This window comes from Corvus cornix, chromosome 1A, assembly GCF_000738735.6.
Source record: "Corvus cornix cornix isolate S_Up_H32 chromosome 1A, ASM73873v5, whole genome shotgun sequence".
Taxonomy (NCBI): Eukaryota; Metazoa; Chordata; class Aves; order Passeriformes; family Corvidae; genus Corvus; species Corvus cornix.
Window position 1 is genome coordinate 24172919 of NC_047057.1, and position 27938 is coordinate 24200856.

Here is a 27938-nt window from a genome sequence, read left to right on the forward strand (position 1 = left end):
TATGCTCATACCACACCCCTACACACTCATACCTGTGTCTCTACCCATGCAGTTTAACTGGAGTCCAGACTCTCCCTGCAATCCCTTCTGCCAGGCTGTTTGCCCCAGTCAGGTTTTCCCTGGCCAGGTGGGTAGGTGGCCATGTAGCTAATGGCCATGTAGCAGGGTGAGCACACCCTGCCTTGCACTCCACTGGTACAGGCACAGCGGAGACCCTCGGTACTGCCAGGACTTACGGCAGACAGGCAGCGAGGGCAGGACAGGAACGTGGATGCAGCCTATCCCCTTATTACTAGGGTTTAAGCGTATCTTAAAGGATGCCAGTGCACTCTGCCCATCATTCTGCCCTCATTTATTGTCCTGAGATGTCAGAACCCCATAGAGGAACTTGCATACGGATGGGAACAGATTTTGTGCCCAGGCAGATTACTGTATGCCATCTGATATAGCATTTCCAGAGGAATAAATGACTGAACTAATCTAACGGATTCTGGTGCCTGACTTTTAGGGAAAATATTCAGTCACGTTCTACTCACAATATAAAAACACCTTCATGCTGTGAGATGATCTAAATAATTTACAACAACCCATTTTAATCAGAGATATGTGGTGTTATTTTTAAACCTGCCAAAATTTTAAGCCAAATGGTATGGGATATTACAGTTACAGGGCCTCAAAAGAGTTATTTATCTCTGTTTATTTTATTAAATATTCTTAGACACAGCCTTAAGATGACAGATCAATAAGTGCTTTTGTGGTTTCCTGATAGAAGGCAGCAATTATTTTCTTCCATTACAATATAAGCATAACCTAATTTTACTCATCTATCATGTGTGTAATGGTAATAAAGAAGCATCACCATGTGTTTATTTTACTCTCACTTTATCTTTTGTTTTGGTGATCTTCTGTTTTCCTTTCAGGTTTTCCAATAGTTTGTGCCTTTCATTTAAGAGGAGTTGTGACCAGTTTATCTTGCTTTGTGACACTTGCTGGGAACATGGTGGCAAAAGCCTGTCTGTGGTTTCTCTTTTCCTGTAAGGCCTAAGTATTTTAAGCTTTCACCTGAATTTACCTGTAAAAAAAAGAAGACATAAGATCTTTACAGAGCTGAATTTGGATTTCATTTTTAGAGGTGCTTTATCACATAAGTCCATAATGATTGAAGTCAGGTAATTTGGCTTACACTTTTTTAGCACATAAGAGATGCAGAAAGGCCAAACAAAGCCTGTAAGATCATGATCTATCTAATGACAACTGAAATGTATAGTTGAGATTGTCAAGGCTAAAATCAGCTCATTTTTCTCACTTGAAAAATAATATTTAATCCATGGTAAAGATGCACACTAATGGACTGTGTCTGCAAATGAAGTAAGCAGCATTTGTCTCCTCATCTAAACACACTTCTGCTTTGAGGATACCACACTGGGGCTGATAATGACTAACTGACCAAATAAACTCTGCTTAAAGGCTACATCCAGTTTTCTCTTTGTTGTGGGAGATTCCTGAACAGTGATTCAAAACCCCCTACAGCAGCTACCTCTCAGATATCTTTGTCCTGACTCGACCAATAAAACCTCCTTACTATTACTCCCATTTTTTCTTTTAATTCAAAGCCAGTTCTGTTTCCATCTTGCTGTCATTTAAGTGTCAGCCAGCTTTTCACTGAAGGGAATTATTACGCAGCACTAACTAGTCACAGCTCTGCTGCAGTACATCTGATATCAATCAGATGCTACATCGGATTCACTTCTCCTAACCCTGACTTCAGTGAGCCCAAGTTTTGGCTTAATATGTATTACACTTAAACACAACTGGAAATGTTTTATTTCAATTTGATGAAGTTTTCCATGAGCACTGGAGTAAGTGAAGCACAGTTGTGTCTGGATTTATATCTCGTGGTTGGTTGACTTTGCTCTTCAACTAAGCTCTGATGGAGACTTTTTTTCCATGGAGCAATACCTTCTTCAGTCCTTGTGAGTCCTTCTGATGTTTATAAAGGGACTCCTAAAATTTCATCAGTTTCCATAGCCTGAGCCTATGTGGGATCTGTCTCTGGATTCACACTTGAATTCACATCTTTTAAGATTTCTTACTGCTGAGGCTGTAAGGATAACTAACAGAAAGACAGACCTAAAATAGCACGACCACATAAACTTCTTTTCTTTAGAAAACAAGGCCAAAACTGAACAAATTTTGTCAATCACATCAAGATGAGTGGAAGTTTTTCTTATTTTTTCTTTAAATATGAGAAGAACAAGTTGAAGAAGTGTTTTAGATGTATCATTCAGGTTTATTTTCATCTAATTCTACCTTTAGAAGCCTCAGATTAAACAGTCCTGAGGGACAGCCACTTAAAAAGATAGACTACCGGAAGTCCAACAAAATTACGTACAATTGTCTTATGGGACTTTTTTTGATAACATGAAATGGCCTTCATCAATCAGACTCTAACTGTAAATTATCAGAGAGCACTTCCTTGCAAAGCATGCTAGAGGCTCATTTTTCTTTTTAATGTTGAAGTTAGTGGTATACCATATTCACTGCTGGACTGTTTTCACCATCCTATGACTTAATTTTGCAGTGGTCAGTGCCTTTCACTTGCATCAGTGGTCTGTGGTTTTATTCTCTCAACATCAAAGAGAAAGATCATCTTGGCTACATTACAAAAACAAGTTTTGAACTTCACGAAAATAAACTGTGACAAACTCTCAGATTTTATAAAAGCTTTCTTTTAAGTTGAAGGTGACTTACAAAAAAGGGAAAAATGTTTTATGCCCTCATGTACACTTTTACAATGTACAAAGAAGGGGCTAAGAAGAGTTTAGGGGTTTGAGACTTTTTTTCTTAATTAGCATTTAAACTCCAGCAAAATCAGAAAAGACCAAATTTGACATTTTTGGGACAAGCATAAGAAATAATGTGCTTTCGTTCTTCTGCCTGCTCCTTCCCTTCCTTCACATTCCAACCCTTCAGGTCTATTTTACACACCAGAGAAAAACAGGTGTATAAAGGATGGTTGGCAAATTCTTGCCAATCGTTTTGGCTAGTTGAAACCTGAAAAACCTCAGAGGACCCTTTTTACTGAAGCTTAATGAGTCCTCTGGAATAAAGCAAAGGAAATGGAAGGGTAAAGCTTGACAGTCTTGATATTTCAGTGTTAAGCAAATAATCAGGACAAACATTTCTGACTGCCTTTATGCCATTTAAAAGAACCACAAGAAATCACAGAAACATTTTTCCCTTTATTAATTTAATGTAGCAGAAATCAGAGCTTTGATGACATTTCTTGAAAATAGGCAACTATCATAAACATGTCCACAGTTTGAGACATTCATTCTGATATGCAAAGCAGCAGAGTCTGGAAAAGCTTTTGAAACATGAAAGTACTTCCCAGCATGTGAAAAGTGGCAAATTATTCTGTCAATATTTTAATGGTACACTTTGCTTTGAAGAGATCACCTTATGAAATGGGTGTATAGGCAAGTGCAGAATGAGATAAGTTAAAGGCCACGAGCTTTAAAGACATTCATTCACAAATCATATACCCCAGGAATATAGAATAAAGTACTTTCAGAGAAGGACAATATTTCTTGTTAAAAGTGAACTGAAAAATGAAAAAAAAAAAAAAAAGAAGAGGATATTACTACCCGAAATGAAAAATTAGGACAGCAATAACACAGTAAAGAGAGATAAGGTACTGTGCTGAATGTTTGCTAACTTGTTTTTAGTTCCTGAAAATTGCCTGTCCCCCTCCTACAAAAAAGGGAATAAAATGCTATGTCTGTTGGGGCTGCTGTATCAGGATCCACTGGCAATGCCTACATCTGTGTTGAACACCTGGAGCCTGCTATAAGCAGTCATTCCCAAGATGCCAAGGCTGCTGTGGTTATGCTCAGACTGTGTCAGATGGCCTCTGAGCACGTTCCTGCTACTGGGGAGAAGCCACAGGGTCTCTGCAATGGGTTCCTCTTCCCAGACTGCCCTGTCTCACCTCTGGCAGTGGGGAGCAGCTGTTCTCTTTGACGAAATGGACTCCCACCTCCAACCAGGACGTGTGTCAACATCCTAAATTGATGCCCTGTGCTGAGCAGCTGTGCTGAAGAGGATACTGGTCATACTTGGGGTGAAGAAGGCCCGTGGCTCCCACTTTTACTTCGAGCTGTCCCAACAGTGGGAAATGACAGATACCATCCACCTCTAAATGCAGGTTGAGCTGTTGATCTGTCCTGACACAGGCCTCATACTGGCTTAGCAGAGCCCTGCCACAGAGGCTCTGGCCCTCTGGTAGAAGACAGCGTGCCACCTCTGAGCTCCAAATTTCTTGTTTTTGAGAAAAGAAAGATCCCCAGATAGGATATTTAAGTGCCTGCTTCATAAGCAGGTGATACAAAGTTCTAACATTTCATGTTCCAAAGTAACTGTTAAAACTACTCAATTCCCAGACTCTGTATTTCTTTTACAAGACCTGAAACCAGCACAGACATTGGCCAGAAGGGAAAGGGAAAATTTCTGTGCTTCCTCTGCTCACAGAATTTCATATGGCTGGAGAGCAGCAGGCTCCCAACGTCATGGTGTACAGAAAGGCAGCCCTCCTACCCAAGACTACCTGAGCCCTCATTCAGATACAGATTTCACTGACACTTATTTCATGCAGAAAACTGATGTCAGTTGGACTGTTTCTGTACCGAGCATGAGTAACTACATTACAATCTGGCTCTTCATGACATATTCCAAACCAGCTCTTTCATTTATTTCTGAGAAGGGCAGTGATTCAGCATTAACGTACTTTTAAGTATGTGATGTTTTTCAGGGACTCTTCAGTGCACATGAATATGAATGTTTATGAATACTTTTTTTTAATAATAAAAGAAATAACCGCCTAAATGTTCAATTTATCTGCATCATAGTTTCTCAAGCAAAAACCTACATTTTTAGCCCCATAAAAACCTCAGTGATTTTCATAATCATTTTACAGGAACTAATCCTTTTAGAGATGAATCAACAGCAATGCTAAGCAACCTGCAATGATCAGGGACTTACATTTTGTAACTGAAACTGAAGGAACAGATATGTGGCAATAGAGTAGGCAAAGAGAAAACAAAAGTCCCAAAATGTAACAAATCAATTATCACTTACCCTATTCAAGCAGTATTTGCTCTCTTTCCCATAAAAGTGTTGGAGACATTTCATGTTCTGCTTGTCAACAATCTTGTTGAAGAACTCATTGATGGTTCGCACAGAGACGGCGCAGACAGCAGATCTGTTGGTTGGTTCAGAAGAGTCTGGTTTGCTTTGTGCAAAAACACCATAAAGGATATCATCGTTGAGCCCAAGGCCCATTTCGTGTGCTAGAGCTGCGCCAGGCTTGCTTACGTAGGCAGCTTGCAAAATGTTGAATACCTCCTTTCGGATGGACCTCTTTCTTCTCTTTTCAGTAAAAATGCACTCAAGAGGCATTTCCATGTAGGAACGCATCTCTGAGTCTAAAGTGCAGAAGCGGATAATTCTAGTGTGAAAAGATTGTGAGTCAAGAGTTTCTCTCTGTACAGTCAAAAAATAGACAAAGTGATCATTTTCAAAGGCATGGACATACTTAATGGGATACGAGTCACGGAACTGAGGGAGGATATCTATATAAGATTGATCTGTGAGAAACTCAAAACCATCCTGTGTTTCTTTTAATCTTCTAACCGATATTGAATGCAGCACATGGGGAGGCTGAAATGTAGATGTCACAGTATTTCCAACAAAGAAGTTGACAAACCTGTCCTTTTCAGTCACCAAAACTTTGGTTCCTAAAGTGCTAACAACACAGTCAGGACAGTTATCTGCTTCTGCATCCACCTGGGGTGAGTACATGCAGTGCACCTCGCTTTCAATGTCAGCAGGGTTGTCAGGGTGAATGATGTGACGGTGGCAGACGCCTCCGGACACACTCCCACAGCTGATGAGCTGATCATCATAATAAGTTTCTAAAAGCAGTGCCATGTTGACATTATCCTTCCATACACTGTTAGATAAGTTGGCTTTATCTCTGCAATCTTCACATGGTGCACAGTCAGGGTTCTCCAAAACAGGCCCAGTCTTGTACACAGAAATGTTCTGAAGAGTTTCATTTAGTACATAAATCTTGTTGACTGCTCCAATATAAACATGATGCTTATATAAAACTACATTCTGAATTGGTGTTTCTGCGATGAAGTTAGGAAGATCATATTTTACACTAAGATTCATCTCTGATTTTTTAGCTGCTTCTTTGCATTGTCCATGGCTCCTCTGCAGCAAGGCAAGCAGGAATACGATAAACCCAGAAGGATATGCAGTAAAAGGCTTCATTGTCAGAGATCTAATCTGTCAAAATATATTTAACGGAAAAACTGGTTATATTTCATATAGAAAATCGTCAGTTTATCAGACAACAGAAATCTGTTTTTAGGCTGCATGTAGTAGCTGAACTATTTCAGTTTAAGAAGTGTTGCAATCTTACTTAGTGTCATAATAGTTGTGCTAGAAACGACTATAATCCCTGTTCTTTGTGGGTGCCCATTTCACTGCCTTTAGAACAATTCACAGAAGGATTTTCTTATGATGAATTTCTCAAGACCCCTCGGCATGTTGCAGAGCAGCAAAAGAGAGAGGACTACTTCCACACTGGCATTAAACCAGCTGACTGATACGGTTTAGAACAGGATGGTGTACACATACTTGAAAGCAAAACTGCCCAGGACGCTTAGGACACAACTGCACACAAAGCAGTTGGAGCACTTCAATGTGTGGATATAAGATATTTGTCAAGTCCTCAAGGGGCTGAATGGGTTCCTAGCACAGCTGATCAAAAGTAAGAAATAGAAAAGACATGAACTAATGTGAAAATTTAGCTGGAGTGGACTTCTATTCTGTTGATATTTTTGATTAACCGAGAAAGAGCCACTTCTCCACCAGACCAAAGCAAGAAACCCTTCTCTCTCTCTCTCTTTCTCTCCTGCCAGCTCCCCAAATCACTGTCTTTCATAAAGGCCCAGCTTGAAAAAAAAATGTCTTTTTTCAGCCAGCCCTATTTCTTGGAATAGTCATTCTCCCTAGTGTTGACAAGGCTTTGTAATGTATTATTAGAATATTTTATGCATCATGTGGTGCCTGGCATGTGCAAGCTTTATTTTAGGCCCTGTACCACAGCAGTAAGTCACTCTGGTGAGCCTTACAAGATACAGGCATATTGCTGTATTGTAAACAAAGGGCTATCGAGTGACCTACAGCCATTAACTGATGAAATCAAACCACCTAGCACTTCTGTCTTTTTTTTACATCTCTGCACAGTTGTTTGATGTGGCTTGAAAAACCAAAGGCAGATGACTTGTGTGATATTTCACCCCCTTGAAAGATCAATGAAATGAGCTGTGGTTATGAGCGTTTCAGTGCAGTATCCACACTATGCCCTGTCACACCAGACATTTTCTGTTAACATCATGACACAGTTGTTAAGCCAAATTTAGCTTCTTCGTGGAGAAAACAATTATGCATTCTAACAGCAATATGATCACATACTTTGGGAAAATCCTTCTAGTTTGACTATAGTTAGGCAATTGTTGCTAATCAAGAAATGCTTGTGACCACTGAAAGAATTTAAAATAGATGACCTAGAAAATTACAGACTGAATAATAGGAGTCTGTACCAACTTTTTATTTCATTAGGACTTTAAGCAAAATGAAAATATGACTATAGATCAGAGCTGTTTCAGCTGTGTATAAATCCAGTGTTTTCACTAGATTGGTTAAAACAATCGATAATTCTTGTGATGCTTTATTTCAGCATCCACTGAATTCTTTCTGTGGTTTACCTCTTTAATTACACAAAATAATAGGTTTTGGAAACTAATTGTTCTTTCTCCCTATTGTCTGATAAGAATCATGATCAAGACTTGGAGATAAAAATCAGAAACACGGGCTATTTGCAAGCATTAGCTGGTAAAAACAAGTCACACTTCTAGTATTGAGACATAAAGATCTTCCTTCAAATCAGTAACATTTTTCTGATATTAATTAATGATAACAGAATCCTGGAAACAAATCTAGCCTGGATTTACATTTAAAAAAGAAAGAAAAAAGAGCAAGGATATCGATATAATTAGAAAATAGTCACAGTACACAAAGTGTTGACCTCCATATTGTATAGGGCAAGAAACTGTTTTCTCATCCTCTGTAACATCTTGCTATCGTGGAATTTTTCCTGCTCTGTGCTGGGATGAAACCAAGAGCTTTCAAAGTTTGTGTAAAACACCCAGAAGTCACACATGATCCAAGAACAATCGTGTTCACGTCCTGCCTGGCCAGTGCCAAGTGAAGGTCCCAGCACTGGGAGCAGTGGGAGCCTGGTCTGACTGTCTGCCTCTTTTCAACCAGCACTTCCACCCAAGAAACTGCTGAAACTGATACATTCCTGCAGATTCACTTCTGATGAGTCAGCATGTTCTGAGAAATACTGGATTAAACAGAAAATTCCAAAAGTGCTATATTTCTGACACAATGCAGAGGTAGGTATATCGTTTACTAGAATAAATTTAATCCCACATAACAGAGGTGGTCCTGCAGTGGAGAGAGAAAGCAATGGGTGGGACAAGAGCTGGGTGAGGATGAGGCTGATTGACCACCAACACAGGAAAAAAAGATGGAAGGAAGGTTATGTGACAGGCACCTTTATATGTTGCAGTATATTCTGTACTATGTTCTTGTTTTAATGTTCCACAATAGATTTCCCACCCATTATGTCTCTCAGTCTTCAGTTTACAATCCTCTCCATTCTTCCAGCATCTGAAAAAGAGGATCCCAGTTGTCCAACAACCAGTACCAGTGTGCACTGCAGGGGTATTTAGAGCCATAAATACTATCTGACTTATGCTTTAACTCCAGCCATATTTTGGGATGTGAGGCCAGTATCCTCAGATAGGCTGCTCTGCCTACACTCAGTAAAACACCACCGATTTCAATCTATGCTCTGGAGACCAAAAATTTCATGTTAGACTCCTTTAGCAAGTGATGTTGGAATGGAAAATTTAACAGTAAGAACAAAGGTGGGATTCAGTGTGATGTAAAGGATGCCAGGAATAATAGGTACTTTATTTTACCACTACAGGAAGGAAAATATGAGCAATAAATGAAAACCAAGTCATCTTTTCTCTTTAATTTGAGTCTCATCATGGTGCTTTCCTTTGTAATACTTTTGAGAAATTTCAAGCATCCTCCCAGACAGAAATCTGCTGATTCCCACCTATGGGAAGCTCCAGCTCAGATTTATGGGCAACTCTCTAGGGAAGATGGTTCCCCACAGTCCACATCTCCAGCATACTGTGAATCTTCCCTCAAGGTGCCTGATATCAGAAGGGACATGTCTATGGTGAGACATTTATAGCTTAGGGAGAACATAGGAATCATTTGAAGAGTACAGTTTACTTCACAGTCCTCACACCGTATAAACCCTGCTGCTTCTTACTCAGAGTCTCAGGACATTTGGTGACTCTTTCCATCTGTGTCTGACCCAGGTTCTTTCTCTATTCTGACTCTGCAACCTCCAGCACAGAGCTGCTCTTTTGTAACCTCCAGACCAGGTCACTGCAAATACACTTCAGCTGAATTCATCCTGAAGAAACACAGAAATTTTGGTGAATTAAAAATTCAGTCCTGCCTTTCTTCAGAGGTCCAACAGTTCTCCTTAGCATAGACTCAAATGTAATTCATTGAACTGAAAGAGTTTTGATGAATTAGAACCAAAATACTTCTGCTATAGATACAGGTCAAAGAACTAGCCACTATCAGTTGCAGAAGGAAAACAAGGAATACCTTTGTTTCTCTACTTGGTTTGAATGATTGATGCTGTTCAATCTTTTGTGACCTTCCTGCGACATGTGTGTGTCCCTCATGTGTCTACAGATGACTTGTAAGCTTTGGCTTGCAATAGCTATCAGTGAGCAATAGCTGTGCACGGATTATTCCTTTTGTAAGAGATATTTTCAAAGCCAGTGTCATGATGTGCTCATTTTTCCATCCCTCATCAGATGGTAGCCAGTAAAACTGATGAGAAAATAGATTTTGGTTAACCATTGCAAATGGTTGGTAATGATGTGTCATATTAGTGTGATTGGCAATCTCAAGTGCTATGGCTGGTGCTTTCCATCAGGCTTGGTCTCAAGTGTTTTTGTACCATTAAAAGTTTCCCAATGGCAATCTTCTTCCTACAAGCTTCATTCCCTCTAATTATGGCCTGGGTGATAATTTGTAAATATTGAACATCATGTCTCTCCTTCTCACTGTTTGCCACTGTACTGATAAACCAGGCCTGGCCTTATCATGGAATAATGTTCAATCTGGCATGTTCAATGAAGCCAAAAAACACAGCCATGCTTGTTTTCCTTTCCCTCATTTCAGAAGCCTGGGTGCCATTTATTTCTGATCACAAGCACTCCATGGATCTCCACGAGTTCAGACAACACACGGACATGAAAGCATTTTTTAGGTTGTTTAGTGCATCTCATTTTTCCTTGCTTTATTACAGAAAAGGAAATTACAGGATCCTCTTTATCCCACAGAGAGCGTGTTTGCACAAGAACATATCTAGTCCTCAGTAGGTCATTTCAGTTTAGGCAACAGCAGAGCCATGTTAATTCATGTTTCAAAAACTCTATTGTCAGCAAACAGTAGCCTTTTCCCCTCTTTAAGGAAACATTTGATAGTATGGTTTTATAATTCTTCCAGTGGGATAGTACACCTTGTTCCTTTGGTCTCTGACAGAGTTGTGGTGGCAAATTTATATAGAATAACCCTAGTGACTGGTCCTCCTGAGAGCTCAGTTTGCTTTGCTATTTTGGACTAAAATCTGTGTCAGTGCAGGACCTGATTCCCTGTGGTTCAGAGGCTGTGCCATGGAGAGAGCATCATCATTTAAGAGGACAGGGAAAATGAGAGGGGGTGATGATAACAGCTCCATCCATCCAGCTTTAATTGGTTGTTGCAAATCTGTCACAGCACTGGCATGAGCTTCAACAGATTAAGCTCATAATGGATGTGTCTTCATCAGACTTTCCAATTAATCAATTGCATCTGTACACAAGGTTGATTACATGTAAAATACTTAGTGAAGGTAACCTGTTTTCTATGTTCACAGGTAAAAAAAAAAAGTTTTTAAATCTGAACTGAGTTAGTTACCTTAAGATAACAGAAAGAACAAAGAAATTGAGTAAGTCAGCAACAAACATAGAAATTATCCCTGAGCTGCATTCAAATGGCTAATCTGAGTTAAAATTCATGATCCCTTGTCTTCAGCACTATTTCAGCTCTGGGTTAGGTCACTCATCCTGACTAGGGTGGCAACATAATTTTCCTACAGCATGGTATCCACTCTAACACAATGCAGTGTTCCAGTGCATAGAGTCAAAGAACTTATTAGCAGTGATTTAGGTCATAAATTCATTGACAGCAGAGCTGGGAGGTTTCTATGCTATTCCAAGAGGTGTGTGTGCATGCAGATGGCTGATGGGGAAGGACTGTTGGACAGGGCACAGTCTAGGCAATTGCTGAAGGATCTACCATTAACTACATTCTCTACATACACAGTGCAGTCATGCGTGTCAGAAGAAATTGCTTTCATTAACAGGTTCACCTGATCTGTAAGCCTTTTCTTACACTATTCAAACACATAAAAAAAGAATTTAAATTATCCCCACATAAAACACACTCTTTTATATACACGGTCCATTACTGGGTCCAATATACCATCATAATTCACAGCAGCTATCAGAAGAAGCATTTTTGTTGTCTAGCGCATTTATTTTTAACAGGCTTTAAACCACAAGAACACTAATCTAGCCTTTGCAGTGGAGAAAATTCTATTCTTACACTCATTTGGTATTTTTTGGAGGTGTCCTGCAGTGCAGCAGAGTATTTCATTTGAAACTTGCTTCAGAACTTAACACCCTAAAGCCAACTCATGTCATGGGTCTCTAGCACAACTGGATTTATTTAATCATTTTTTTGTTGTGATGGTCTACAATGGCACTACTGGTTCTTTTGTAATGAACCTCAGCAAACACTCACTGATATGTTACAAATGAGTGGAACAGATCAAGAGCTATATATTGCTCAAAAAGATTAATTTAATAGGTGGAATACAGCTTTCCTTGCAATTGAGAGAAATTTCTCATGTGAGGAAGTAGTACTCATTTTAAGGGCTGAGGAATCATTTCCACAAAGAACATGGACTAGTAGTTCAAAATATACAAAGAATAAATGAAAACCAGGGAGGAAATACCCCAAATAAGGTAGAACCTTCACTATTTTTTCATGCTTATATTTCCAGATGGATTTGGATCTTTAAATACAAGAGGACAGCTTTCCACATCTGGATGATAAGGATGAAAGGATTTTTAAAAAACTATTGTATTGTTTAGCAATAACAGGAAAATAGAAAGCAAACAACACAATTGTTCCATTCTGTTCATCTGAAATGCAAGTCAGCAATTGTGGAACTTGAGTAAGAAAATACCTGCGATGTTATTGTGGCTCTTTACCACTACAGCTGAAGTAGAACAAACCCAGTTCTAGCGCAGACTTAAGCTTGGTATCTGCAGCAAATAATTCAGCCTGACAACTGATATGTGAACATCTTACTCAGTCCAAAGGTTCAGTACCAGTAGAAAAAGAGCTGTGTGTGTGTGAGTAGAGTAACACGCTGTGCTTGATATAGTCACATGTCATGACTAATAATACAGGGCAATGTTGGTCTTCTGGTTCAGGTTAGTGCATAATGGAGATATTTGGGGGTCACTTCAAATTTTTCATGTTTGAACAGACTAATTCATCTCTTATGTATTTTTACCGCATATGCAAAGCAAAGGCCTTTACCAACTTCTAGTGAGTTGGGACAAATGCAGACATGTCCTGGTGGACTGAAGAAATCACACAAGCTCAGGTAAAGATGCAAGTCTTTGTTTCTAGTGTGAAAAACACCTTATAGTAGGAGAAAGCAACTTTCTTGCATTTCTGAGTTGGTTCCGTTCAACTTTTTTGCATGAGTCTGAGCATTCTGTGGTTGTCTGTACTGAACAGGGACAGTGTAATTTCCTTGGAATGCAGTTCCTCCTTTTGTAAAGAGCCAAGTTGGCAAACCTGGCTGCAAGTGCAGTTTTAGCTCAATTCCCTCAACTACTCCCAGCACTTAGATTTTCTACTTTTTTTTATGGTTATAACATCTATCTACCTGAATTCTTGTATTGAAATGCAGAGCATATTTTGGAAGCCTTTCCTGTCTTGTAAAGCTAACAGCCTTCCATACTGTGATAATTAAAGGAATGGCATGGGTCATAAAAATGAAAAAGATTAAAAGGCAGATAGTCATGAGTAACCAAGACAGCATACAGATTTGATCTAAATGTTCTAACAGCAATTATGAATGATCTTGATGCAGGACATTTCCAGCAGTTTAATTGTCATTTGCTGCTAATGGTTCTTAGGAGTCCCTGAGATAATAACTCTTCACAGCCAAACATTAATCTCTTAAAAAACCTCTCTTAAAAAAAAAAAGAAAGAAAAAAGAAAAAAAAAAGTTCTATATGTCAATAGCTACAGATGGTAAGGTATATGACAACTGTAACAAAATAGTGATGATAAGGTATATTTTACTAGAATGGTACCAATGGATCTACAAGCCCCCCAAATTATCAAATTTCCTTTTCATGTCATAGTAAATATAATAATATCAGCAAATAAAACCCAAAAAGTCCCTGAATTCTTCCAAGGTATGGTACAAATACCTAGGATACTAAGCAAAAGAAATTGTGCTGGCTCTGTTCTTTCCTCTGAAAGAGCTGGCAGGACAGTGTCAGGCAGTGGCTTTCTGCTTGGCGGGCACACATAAAGCATGCCACTGTGTGCCATGACTTCACCCTTCTTAGTCAATGTGTCTCCAAGAGCCACAAGGCAAATTAGTGACAAAACTTAGGGTCAAGGATTTCCAAAAGGTTGCTGATGCCTTGCTTGATACGCAGCTCGTCAAGCTGAGATGTCATGGTCAAACTGTGCAGGATCCCAGCAAGATCAGCACATCTGTGTGAGTGAGCTGGGCCCACAGATTTGGAGAGCTGGCCCAAAGGCTGGAATGAGACCCTCAGCTCTCCTTCACTCAGCCTGCTGGGGGTGGCTTACCCGGGGAAAGGAAAAACCAAGAAAAAGCTCTGCTTGTGGATCACTGTCAGCACTGTACAGAGGACTTTAAGTTGCCTCCAAGTCATCTCCTTGCATCTAGGAACTTTTGTGGGGCTGGTCTGGCCTGGCACAGTCCATTGGGCTGATACTGTATTGGGCTGATACTGTTATTTGTCTTCATGTTTACTTAGTGCTGGAAAGCAGACTGCACTCCTTCCATGCCCAAGCTGGCTCCACAAGGTATAACCATGATTGTGTAATGCTGTGTTTGAGATAATCAGCCCCGCCAAACACAAACCACCTCTATGCAAAGCTTTGGTGGTCTTTGCCCCAAGTGAAAATGTGGTGCAAACACTCAGAACAGCTACAAACAAAACTGAATTGGCTGTGTCTGTAAATTTGCTAGTGAAAGCAATGGGGTCTTTATTTATGCCTCAGCTTTAATACTTTATCTGATACCAAAGTTAATAACCTGATGGTCTACTTAGCTTCATAGCAGCTTTTTGATAATCAAACAGGAACGTCAAGGATAGTGCTTGTTTCCCATCTGTGTTTGGTTAGGTGGTTATGACCTTTTCTTTTTAATGCTGACCTCGCTTTTGTCACTGTAAGTTTATGTTATTGCAGTGCACTTTAACTGATGCCCTACTTTCACTCAGTTTAGAAACAGAGTTAATGACGACTCATTGGCATGACTGCTGCCTTGCTGCGAACCTGTGATTCATGATTGCCTTCCAAGGACTTTACGGTATTGGCATTCATAAATCCCGAAATGGCCTGGGACCAGCCTGTCTGACATCCTGGCTCTCACCAGAGGCAACTGTGTCACAGCTGCAATCAGGAGAGTGGCTGATCTGTGGCAGCCTCAGCTGCCTTTTTTTTGGCAGATGTCCCTCAGCAAGGGTCCGTCAGGCACAGCTTTTATTTTAAAGTATTATGTTGACCTTCTGAAGATGCTGAAAAGTTCAATAGTTTGAAGAAGGAGTTCAGAGATGGCTGAGCAGTCTGAGTTTTTTCATGTTAATGGGATCTTTTTTTGTGTGTTTGTTTCTGAAAGGATTTTTCATCTGCTTCATTTACTTTCTTTCAGACTGTCCTCTCCCCTCATCTTGAGGAGACCTGGGGAGCTTAAATGTGCAACTGTAGCTCTTCAGGGGTTCTCATTTATACCAGGCCAGAATGAAGTTTTGGACTTCTTCAGACCCTGGAATGCCTCCTCTGGAAATCTGGAGCCAGATTCAAGAAGTCTGTGAGATAAGCAAAGAGGCTGTTTCCAAACTTCAGAGGGTATTTACCTTTCTCATAAGGGTGAAATGAGGATAGATTAATCCACTTACAAAACATCTCCAAAACACAAAAGGCTTAGTGCTGGTGGTCAAACTGTGCAGGGTGCAGCACAGAAAAGCTGAGCTGTAAGATGGTGCCTGCCATAAAGGGACTGATTTAAAACCATGGTCCTCATCCCTGCATGAACAGCCTGGCCAAAGGTCTTCATCTGGGACTAGGGCTTGTCTCTGCTGCTTTTGGCTCCTGCCCTCTCTCTGCAGCTCCTGCCTGCATTCTCCTGCCCTTTTGCCATGAGATCCAGCAATCCACCACCCCAGGGCCATTCCTCTCTCCTCCTCCTCCTCCTCTTCCTGTCTCGGTGGGAAGATGCAGACAGTGGAATGTGAGTCCTCCTAGGCAAAGCTGTCCTGGTGCTTTGGAGCCAAGCCAGCTGGGAGGAAGAAAGGGGATGGAGCGTGGTGCTGGAGGCTGCCTGTCAGCAGCAGGACCTGTGCCTGGCTCCATCCTGTCTGGGCACTGCAAAAAAGCTTTGCTGGGAGCTGTAACCCAGCCAGGACTCAGCCTCTTGCTGCTTGGTCTTCTCTTCCAGAGCTCCAGCTCAGGTGAGATCCAGGGAATATTTAGCACAAAGTGCAGACATTGGTCAATCTAAGCACCTGAGAGCTTTGTGGCCAGTGAGTGTTAGCTTTTTAGATCTGTTTGTTGGACTTGTGCCCTAAACTCACTCTAAACACAATTTTAGATGCCAAAGCAGCCTCTCTGGATCTTCCCCATAACATTAAGCTCGGTCTATTTATCTAAAAGGAAAATCAAATGGCAGTGGTAGAATTGGAAATTGGTCAGTTAATGTATGTTTTTAATTTAGGACTTTATAGTGAAACAATTGCTCCTGAGCATGATGTTTTACTAAACAGTTGGTATTTAATTCAATATATTGGGCACTGAACAAAGGTCACTGTCATTTAGCAGGAACATTTTCTTTTGTATCCCTGCTACTACTAAAAATATTCAAATTATATTGTATTGCTTATTAGCATCAGACAAAAAATATGGACTACTTGTGATAATAATTACTCACAAGTAATTATAACAAGATACAGATGTTTGGGGTGATGATGGACAGATCTGAACTCTTACACACCTGGCTTTCACACAAGAGCCTAGTTTCAGACCTAAGCTAGGGCAGGATAAGCTACATTCCTTCACTGTGAAGCCATCATCTTTTCCAAGACTTGACTCCACAGTCTATATGCAAACACTATTCTCATTGATTGCTGTGATAGTTGAGCTGACTAAGGACTAGAGAACAGGGTGCTTAAAACAGGCTGAAAGACAGAAGATCTGTGGCAATGACAGAATCTCAATACTACCTCATTTAAAATGAGCAATAGATGATACAGGGTAAATACTGAGATGTAGAAGATGTAACAGGAATGATAGGTGCAGAAGAGTAAATCTTTAAAAATCTTATATATTGTTAATGAAGATAATCATTACTCTTTAAAGAAATGCTGAATTAACCAACACTGCATTTCCAAGTAACTAGCTAATGGACACAGACATTATCTTTCCATAAGTCTTTGAAATCCCTATAAACCACGAGTAGTCAAATATTTGACTGATGGGCTTTTACCCCTATTAATAGCATGTGATGGTGGTCTCAGTAAATAACATACCTTCAGATTGCCCTTTTGCAGCTGGGGAAGGGGTACTTTCTTATTTTTAAGCCTCCTCTTATTGCTCCTTGCTCCTTCCTGAAAGGCTTTTTGTGCTGTGAAAACAATTCACTGGTTGTTACCTTATTTTTGTACCCTGCAGGGACTTTGGGTGCACATACTCTGCTCAGATAAGCAGGGAGCTCTCCCAGTGCAGTCAAGGGAACTTTGAAAGCCATTCCTGCTTATCTGCAGACAGAGGCTGGCCCAGCTTGTGTTTCACATACAAGAGAATTGTGGCATCATTTGCATAAAAGAAGCTCTTTCAAAGCATGTTATATGAAAACTTCTCAATCTGAAAACAAACAAACAAAAATGCAACTCAGCCATCTTCAGGAAGCAGCAAAGTTGTCTCTGAGCTCTACCCCAGCTGATGTTATCATGGCAGCTTACATCTGAAGAACAAATGCATACTTATTTTTGTGTTTTCAGAAGGAAAGGAAACTCCACAGAACTGGAAAAGAGCCCTTCTAACTGAAAATGACCACACAAGGTGTTTTCCCTTTTTTTTAGCCCTGCATGATAACCATGGCATTCAGTTCTGCAATCAGAAGGTCATTAATGATTTTTGTGATTTCATGTGCTCTTGTGCTGACTTTACTTACCTTCTGCCTGGCTCTCATCTCTCTCAACTTCTATTAGCATGTTCTGCTTTCAGAACATCTCCTCTCATGTAGCCTCCCATAGTCAACAAGGAAAAAAAAAAAGGTATTGTTGGTTAGGTCTTTTTGAATGTCACCAGGAGAAGTAGAGAATCACCCTTTTCTCACAAATGGACATGCCTTGCAATCCATCTCTTTTGTATAGATAAGGTCAGGATAAAAAGGACAAGAATCAAATGGAATCTGATAGAAATAATAACTGAATTCTATGGGATTTAATGGAACATAAAATGTAATGAGATTTTAACATCTTGCAGTTCTGAAGCACAAACAGATTGAATATTAAATTTCATAGGATAATTAAAAAACTTATAGTAAGGTTTCCATGCTAGCTTCAATGGGATTTTGCCATTGTGGAAATTTACAGTGGAGAGTTGACAAGATCTTGAAAATGTCACAGGAGAGCACATCCCCAGAAAAGGAGCTATTTAATCCTCTGAGAGGGGAAAAGGACACAGTGCAATGTTGCCACCATGCCATGTTCTCTGGTAATTTGCTTGTAAGGCCAGCGTTTGCAATACCAGGAAAAAGAGACATTTGGGAATTTCAGATTCTGACCGCAATAGGCTTAATAAACCCTAAATACTAGGAAATGAAGAAATCAAAGTAAAGCATAAAGACACAGTGCACATCTGAGTCCTCTGCTTTCAACTCTTGCATAGTTTCCACTGAAGGTGATAGAGTTTAACAAAAGGCACCTACATCCTGGCTGGGAGAACCCCCCCATTTACTATTTGGAAGTGCTGCAAACACACACAGTGATAAAACTCATTACCATGCAGCACTCTGTCCTTGAACATATATAGGAAGGCGACAGCAAAGTGTTCAAAGTTTTCCTTCATCAAAGTTTTCTTTCATCAGAGGAGTTAAACAACAGTTAAGACAGTTTTCAATCATCTACTGCAAGCTAAATTGCATCTTCAAACACGAACAACATTTTCCACTCATCTGAATGGATGGTAAATACATTTTTAGGGTGAAATTTGGATTATTTTCTCTAATGCAGAAATGCTTTATCACACGGGGAACTCCACATTGGCTCACTGCTTACTGGAGCCCATTACTGTTTGCATTCTACCTACTCTTTAAAAGATTATTAATATTGCAATTGTATTTTTTTTTACTGCAGCTTTGGGCATTTGTAAGAATGATATTGAATACTGAGTATTAACAAGAAACAATTTCCCTCAGGAAAAATATTGGCCTCTAATCCAAAGAGCAAAAGCAATAAACCTAAAGAGTTTTAGGAAAGGTTTTACAGGACAGTAATATATAACATGTAGAATTAGTACCCCTGCTCTAGAAATAGACAAGAAAACTGAATATAACTAAAGTAATTCATTTAACATTTTCAATGACATTAGGAGAGAGCAATTAATCAACTTTTGACGTTAATCCAACTACCAACACCTCTCACTGTCTTCAGCAAAGCTGCCTCACTCTGCTTTATCCTGCTTTCTCAGACCTAACAGAATCTGATACATTTGGATGAGAAGACACATGAAAAAATACATAATAATACCCATAACAGATATCAGGATATATAATAGCAACAGATAAAAGAATATAGGATTCCCATAAGAGAAATCCTCATACCATTTTGACTGTATAACGGTCTTGAAGATAGAGAGCAATCCAAGCCCGAGTTATGCCAGCATCTATCTAAGACAAATTAAGCTTGTGGAATTATTTCACTTTGTTCTTTTCTAGTCATGCTTTGGGACAATCCACAGATTTGGGACTTTTCTCTGGGCCTACTTGGAATGCTGGGCTTACTTGGAAAGTTGCTACTTTTATCCTCACAGGATCATCCATGATACAGGTGTGTAGGGGTGGGAGCGGCAAACCCCAATGTCTTAATAAATTTCTCTGATGGTCCTGAAATTCTGGTGAATTATTTTGGGTCAACCAATCAAAAAAGAACTCTTATTTATGATAAAGCTAAAGACAGAACAATTATGTTTCTAGGCATTCACATGGCACAATGGACCTCTATCAAGCTTGAAATCTCACTAGCTAGAACAGTTTCAAAACAAAGTAAGAGAAAGGTGAGTTTCAGCATCCAGCTCAAACAAACTAAAAAATAAACAAAGAAACAAAAGAAACATTAAGTTAAGAAACCTTAAATAACTAAGTTTGGAATTCTAACTGTAGATGATAATTGTTTTCACGTAACTCATTAAACATGCTCAGAAAGTACTTGTTTCCACAAAATTTAGGTGAAAATAAATAGTTCCTGAAGGACTTAACAATTTGTACAACTATTAATGAGAAAAATTTTATGTCAAAAAAGGTACATCAACCTTCTATTAAAGTCAAAGAAGAGAAAATCTATTTTTCAAATACCGTGCAGACACACGCAAAAGCAGAGCTAAATCCAGTGTCCATGAAGAGTCAGTGGCAAAACTTCCAAGGACAACCATGAGACCACAGTCTCGCTCAGGGTTCTCACCAGAAAAGTAGCACAACCACAAAAAGAGGTAAAAAAAGCCAGTTTTCTTAGACCGACACGTGTTGTTGTCAGCCCGAGCGTTTGTGGTAGGTGATAAAGGGACTGGAATTCACCTGAGGGCACGTTCTGCCAGATGTGGGCAGGGGTAGCAGGTGGCAAAGCTGGGGCTGGGTGTGGACATCCCACACCAGGGCCATGTGGCTCTCAGCCCTAACAAATGCTCGGTGTAATCAGTCCATTAGTCCAGGTTTCTCCCAGTCCCAGACAGTTGTTTAAAATGAGCATTATTTGAAGCAAACCAGAAACCTTAACACTGTATTTCATAAATGACTGTAACTTTACTGCCTAAATTCGTGGTGGTCCAGTCTTATTACTATTGTAGGCAGAATGCCTTTCTGAGTCTCATGACATCACCTCTCTCCTCTGAAGGAGGTTCAGCTATGGCATGCAGGGTGCAAGGGCACGCTGCAAGGTCACAAATCTACACACCCCAGATACCAAGAGGCAAGAGTATTATATATGCTTTATTTTTTGGTCACCTGTCCATATCCAAACAGCTGAAAGCCCTTCAGGTATTACATGCCATCCTTCTGCAGTTGGGCTACCACTTGGAGGCCACCTGCTGGGCTGCTCTTTTTAAAGAGAAGCAGAAAAATTTACATGACTCTCTTCAGTCACAACCAAAGCTATGATTCTAGCCATTTTATAAAATAAATTATACATATGGCAAATTTCATATCCTTATGCTGAAAGAAAATCTGCCTGAAGCCAAAAACTTCCTGTGTGGGAAGGGAACAACTTACATTGTATAAAATTGTCAATAAAAATTAATTACTTCTTGCCTAAATCTAGCTGTCTTTTTAAGTGTGCCTCCTCAATTAACTGAGTCTGCTTGCAGGAGTGTAACTGAGAGGCCCCTGTGCTTCATCATCAACTCCAGAGCCATGCTATTTTGAAAATAAAAGACCTGTATCCTGTCCAAAAAATAAACTGTGGAGGTGACTTGCCATGTTGCCATTTTGGATTACAAAAAAATACTCAGCCAACACACAGGGGAAGGCTTAATTCCAGCAAACACATACATAAACAGGAAACCTCTCTCCAGTCAGAAGGTATTTTTCCTTCGTACAATGGGGTTCAAAGATGTGTCATCATTTAGTTTAAAACAATTACTAAGGAACCTTACCATTTCCAATAGTTTAGGAATAGAGTTGGCTTCCACAGTTGAAAGCCTGTCTGAACTTGCATGGGAAGCACACAAACACTAACAAATATATGCTAGCTTAGGCCAGCGGAGAATTTTTAATCAATAAGCATGTCAAGCTGGGGGACAGGGAGGGGAGGGAATCAATTTTCAGAAGGCAAATGGTAACAACTGTAGATTTAATCAAATTGCAGATGCAATCCCTTACTATTCTCAATATTTTTGAAAGAAAGTAGCTCCATTGAAAAGAATGAATTTCAATAAATGTCACATATTTAGGTTTATTGCTGAACTTTTAAATTTGTCAAGCTAGGTCACTGATCCTTCACAGAAATGATAACCATACATGTCAAAAAAATTCTGATACTCTTTAGCTGGATAAACATCAAAATGAAGGAACTATAGTAGAGGAAAGCAACTTACATAAAAAATTGTTATTTCTGTATGACTACAGGAAAAAAAGATATGCCAGTGTGACCCTTCAGTGAGAGGCTAAAGCTGCAACGTACACAACAAAGTGGATAGCTATCAAATACCATGGTGATGGCCATGGTGTGAACACTTGAGCAAAATGAAAATCTTCTGAAAGCATTAGGCAATTTTCCTTCCACATGCATTTGAAACCAAATTTATCATGAATTCAAACAAGAACCTTTTGCTGCCTTCCATACAAAAGGACAATTGCACGTTCATTTTCTTGGGACAAGCAGAAGAAAGTACCAGAGCTGTAGGATGCACCAAAAAAAAAAAAAAAAAAAAAAAGAAAAAAGAAGCATTTTGTTTAAGAATTTTGAGCTTATTAAACTCCTCAGCAGCATTGCAGAAACTCTTCTGTTATTGACAACTGCTTGAAAAATTAAATGTTCCGGAGCACTTGCTTCCCTGGAGACTGGTGTGTTGGGAGGAGAGGCAGAGGAGAGGTTTCAGGCCATTCACTGCTTCTGTTGCACCACATGCACCTTTGTGCCTGGCTTATGTACACATGTACTCTCCTTAAAATATGAGCATTATAAAATTCTTAAAATTTGAGGGTTATAAGCACCTTAAATTATTTATCTCCACTTCTATTTTCCACTCTTATATTTGGTATACTCAATTGCAACTAATTCAATGAAAGTCTGTCTGAGCCAAGAGGACTCAGTCACCATCCAGCCACATCAAGTGACTGAAAAAGATCACAGCATGACTAAAAAGTCCCAGAACAGATCAAAAACCATGGCAATCTGTTTGGGAACACTGTTTGCTTCAAAGGAGTTATATCCTGGACTAATGTGGTCTGATAACTTCACCTCTTTTCTTTTTCTAATGTTTAAAATTGGAGGAAAAAAATACTTTATCTTCTTGTACAACATCATAGTTTTCCTCAAGGCGAATAGCTTGGCAATTTGCTAGATTTGTTAATGCTAGAGGAAACAAGTTAGCACACATACCATGTGTTTGAATGCCTTTGGAAATTAGATTGAAACACTGATTTGATTTCCTAAAAGGTATCTTAAACAAGGCAAGGTTAGAGATTTGGAGAGTAATGAGAATTTGTGTGACTTCAAACAGCTCTACATAAAACAGACCTGATATTCTGGGGGGAAAAAGGTCACCTAATTATTCGTTTCCTGAAGGCCCTGTCTATACTACATTTCCCCTGGGTAAGGAAACTGATTTAAAAATGGCTTCTGCTAACATGTTTGCATCAGTTGCTATGTATGAGAGATTTTTAAAGCCACTTCTAAGAAAAACACCAGATTTTTATAAGAGAACAACAGAAACCTCCTCATCTTGGCCACAGCAAAGAGATGCCATCCTCAGAGTCCTTCATGGAGCTGTGGCCCTGCCTCCTTGGTGATGGCATGCTGCTTGGGGCCATGTGTCATGACCACAAGTGGTGCATTGTACAGGTTTAATTACCAAATACAACCTTTTTATAGGAAGCAAAATCACCAGCTGTGGCCACAGCAGACAAGATGCAGAGGTTGATGCCTCATCTGAGGGTAACAGCCTAATGAAACATGAAGTTGTGCCACTGGCTCAAAGGACAGACAGCAAGGTAGCAACAGGGAGGTAGAAAGCCTGGACATAAGGGTTTCACAGGAACCCACCACAAAGTTTAGGGTTATGCCACCCAAAATGTTAGGAAGGTATATTTGAAGTTTCACACACAACATGCATTCCTTCTGCTTTGCACCAAACAGATCCTTGTAACTCCCTATTGAGTTTTGTGTTTCTGTAGTTTCAGAGAATGCTATTCAGCTACCCTATCCCTTTCTTGTTCAAGAAATGATGTGCAGTGCTGAGAGCCCAAGCAGGATTTCCCTTACACTAGATATTTCACAAACACAGATGGAGATGCAGGACCTCTCCTTGCTTTCTGCCTGAAGCAAATAAAGTCTAGACGCATGCCCACCACAAAGCAATCGTGGCACAAAGCAGATCCCCCAGTGCTCTGTGACTCCCACTGCTGTAGCTTTGGCTCTCCGGCTACCCCAGCACAGCATGCTGCCGGCATCAGGTTCCCTTTGTGGCTGCGAAGGCAAGACTGCTGCTCTTGCACTGCAGCCAGCTGTGCCAGTTAGTCTCTGGAGTTCTGGAAGCCAGATTTAGGAGGCAGCCGGCTTTGAATTTCTCATCTGAGTTGAAAAATACAGAGCAGGCACTTGCAGATCATAGAAGAATAAGAGTAGGTGGGTTGGCCCCTTCGATTGCATTGGACAAGCGGGAAGAGGTTGCAGGTCATCGGCTAAGGTACCAGAAAACCATCAATGCAGGAAAATCAGGATGGGAAAGGCAGTCCTGGGAAGACAACACTTGCTGCTTTAGTTTGGCATTCATGAGCCTTTCATTGAATGTCTGCTGAATTTTGGCTTTCTGGCTGCCTTGCCCTGACTCAGTGAGCTCCCATGCATCTATGGCTGCACTGTCATCTACACCTGAGCAAACAACATGTCTGTGAATCACTCTCCAGCCACAACATGTGCACTCTTCCTTACCAATAAAGAACTGCTATGCAGTGGTTAGCCTCTGAAGAGAAGGAAAAAAAAGAAAAAACGAAAAAAAAGGAAAAAATGCAAAAAAAAAAAGGAAAAAATGGGAAAAAAGGAAGAAAAGAAAAAAAGGAAAAAAGAAAAAAGGAAAAAAGAAAAAAAAGGAAAAAAAAGAGAAAAAAAGCCTTATAGGATAATTCATTCCCTCCCCACCAAAAAGGCACAGAAGTTGATTCTCCCTTCTGTAAATAGCGACATGAATGTTTTACAAAATATCCCAGTTTCCAAATGATTCAGTTTGTATTAGAAGACAGAAAAAGAATCATACAGTGCTGAAGAAGGATTAGGGCACAAAGAACAAGCGATACAGTCATTCTCCAAGTTACTTTGTTTTCAACATGCAGCTCCTGCCAAAGGCTAGCTTTTTGCTCTCACAGTGTATGATCTGTAAACATTTAACCAGCTCTCTAGAGAGAAACATGCGAGACACTTTATCTTGCCTGATTATGAATCCAAACCTCTCAGATCTAAAATAAAAAGACGACAAAAAAGAGACACCATCCTCTTTTTGCTGCTGGACAATGCAAAAAGCACCTGTGGGATGAAAGCAAATGAACTACCACACAGGGCATAGGTTCTTCGGGAAAAGCATGGACTGCAGCTTGAATAACCTCCTACAGGTTACAAACGCACAGTTTGTTAAACAACGCTGGTACTTGATTATTAATCCCTACTGATGTATGTGCAAAACTTCCAATTTCTAAGGAGTGCATTCCGTATTTATAAAGCCAAAGACCACCTAATTTAATGCTGACATGGAAACAGTGGTGGAATGCCATTATATGAGCCCTTTGCGTTTTGTTTACCATTCAAAGCAAATTCTGCATTTAAAAATGGAAAAAAAAAAAAAACAAACCAACAACAACAAAAAAGCCATACCGCAAGGAAGACTGTGAACGCCGCACAACCATAAAGTACACATCCCCAACTTGGGGATTCCCGCAGGCTCACCCTGCGCCTCACGGAAGGCGGCCGGACCGGCCACCACAAACGCGGAGCCACCGTCTCCGAGTTGGAACTTCCAGGCTGCACTGCCGGACACTGCCCCGCGGCGCGCTCCTGCCGCGCCCGCAGAGCGGGAAGGGGCGGGAGGGGCAGCGGCTCAGGCTGCGGCCAAGGGGCCGCTGCCGACAGCATCCCGGGAAGCGCTGCCCGCCCTGCCCTACCCTGCCCGGGCAGCGGCGTCGCGGGCGCAGGCGGGTCCCAGCGCCCTGCGGAGCCCGGCCGGCCGGGGGCAGCCGGCAGCCCCTCACCGCTATCACCTGCCCCCGCGGCGCCCGGCCCGCCCCGGGAGAGCGGCGGCGGCGGCGCGGACGCTGCCGCGCTCCCGCGAAGTTCCCGGGCGGGGCACAGCGCAGCACCGTGCCGCTGCCCGTCCTCCCCCGCTCCCGGCTCATCTCGCTCCCCGCGTCCCCCCACGGGTGCCGGTCCTTACCGGAGCGGAGCGGGCTGCGCGCCGGCACCACCGCCGGAGGGGCGAGCGCTGCACCCCGGCGGGCTGGGCTGGCTCCGCGGTCCTCGCCCGGCAGCCGGCCCAGCCCGGGCGGGCGGGGCGGAGCGGGGCGCAGCCCGACGCACCTCCGCGGCCCCGCGCCGCTCTGCCGCTCCCCTCCGCCCGCAGGCTCAGGCTCCCCCCGGCCCCATCCCGAGCTGCTGTCCCTACCTGGGGGCGGCAGGGGCTGCGCGCCCCAGCGGGCAGGGGTGTCCCTCCCTCCCTCCCGCACGGCACCTGGGCTGCGGGGCGGCTCTCCGCGCCCTTCCCTCGGGCGCCTCCGCCGCGCTGGTGGCGGCTCCCAGCGGTAAATCAGCCGGTCCCCGCGCTCCCTCCGCCCCTCCGGCGCGGTCCTGACCTGCCTGTGACTCACCACATCGCAGGAGCCCGGGTGCGCGGTGAGGGGAAGGAGGGGGGGGGGGGCTTCTTCTCTCGCTCCCCCTCCCCTCCTTTCTTCCCCTCGTCCCTTCTGGCCAGGCGCCCCCAGCCCGGGGGCAGGAGGGACGGCTGTCACTTCCCAGATGGGGAAAGCCAGGAGGGGACCCTTGGAGGACCTTATTCTGCACCTGGGCGTTTTCAGGACAAGTGGGTACCAGTGGTGTGCGGGCACAGCCTCCCGCGGCACTCCCAACTGCTGGGCACCCAACATCAGGTGTCAGTGCCTGACTGATGCTAAAGCCTAACCCTGAGAGGTCAAGATATGGTCACCCCTAGGCTTGTCCTGAGCTCCCCCCGCCCAGGTTGTGTAGTAGTGAACAAATTTAACCCATATTGCACCATCATGGTCAGTGCTGACTGTGCTTTAAATGCCTGTCCACATGTAATTCAATGACCTCAGTTTATATAGCTGTCAAATAGTTGTCTCCCCCCATATGTGCTTCCTACAGGGTATTGAACTGCACAGGTTGGGGTTTCTCCTTCACAAGATTTGCAAAGCAGATGATGACTTCATCTTTCAGAGGTGCTGAGAAACTGAGTCACTCAGCAATACTGCCTGTGCAATGTACACTTGCAGAGCTGCCGAGAGACTGCAAGTCTCAACACTGGGGCATGCAGCAAAGGATCCATCTATGTTCTGGTAACGAGTTTCAGCAGCTACTGATTTAAACCAGATTTTAAGTGAAAGGCTCCATATTCCAATAGAAGTTACTGAAGACATCTATTTTCCCTTTGCTTGCTTCCTTTTTTGGCCCCAACTCTGCTCCCCCTAATCATACCATTTAAACCAATGAATGTTTTTCATGAGTGAAGTACAAGGAACAGTAAGAAACACTGCCCAGTTTCATGATTAACCATGGGAAAAATGTCAGACCTTACATCAAAATATTTTGCAAGGAAAATTAAATGTTGTATGTATTTGTTTTAGGCCTTGGATGTCACCATGATGTGTATGAAGACAAAGCTGTACATCAGAACAAAATGTTTTAAAAAAGCAGTTTGCCAGCCTCCTGCTAGTCTTCAGCAGCAGCACTTTCACAATTTATCTGTCTCCTCTTTCCTATGGACTTGCTGGCACTAGTGATAAAAACATCTAACCTAGCTATAAGCTGATTTTGTACAAAAACAGATGCGTGATTGAGGGCAGCTTGTCCCCCCCAGCTTCCCCTTGAGTAGAAGTTGTAACTGCAGTGAGGTCTCCCCTCAGTCTCCTCTTCTCCAGGCTGAACAGACCAAGTGACCTTAGCCACTCCTCATACGGCTTCCCCTCAAGGCCCTTCATCTTCTTTGTATCCCTCCTTTGGATGCTCTCAAATAGATTTATATTTTCCTTATGTTGTGGCACCCAAAACTGCCCCCAGGACTCGAGGTGGGGCTGCCCCAGGCAGAGCAGAGCAGGACAATCCCCTCCCTTGCCCAGCTGGGGATGCTGTGCCTGATACCCCCAGGACAGGGGCGGCCCT

At 41.7% G+C, this 27938-nt stretch overlaps 1 protein-coding gene across 6 annotated transcripts in view; it reads right to left on the reverse strand.

The window, feature by feature from the left end:
* The window catches only part of MET (MET proto-oncogene, receptor tyrosine kinase), an 87412-nt gene extending 61115 nt beyond the window's left edge, over nucleotides 1-26297 (reverse strand). The window contains exons 1-3 of one of the 6 annotated variants that reach the window (XM_039571172.1): nucleotides 26209-26243; nucleotides 17798-17870; nucleotides 5137-6351 (exon numbers count right to left, since the gene is read on the reverse strand). In XM_039571172.1, the coding sequence (XP_039427106.1) occupies nucleotides 5137-6351; nucleotides 17798-17815 (1233 nt within the window). In that variant the 5' untranslated portion in view covers nucleotides 17816-17870; nucleotides 26209-26243. Of the gene's footprint in view, nucleotides 1-5136; nucleotides 6352-17797; nucleotides 24595-25424; nucleotides 25679-25980; nucleotides 26068-26208 lie in introns of those variants that run through there. The other 5 variants (XM_039571171.1, XM_039571174.1, XM_039571173.1 and 2 more) reach the window with 5 other exon arrangements.
* Nucleotides 26298-27938: the final 1641 nt, after the last annotated feature.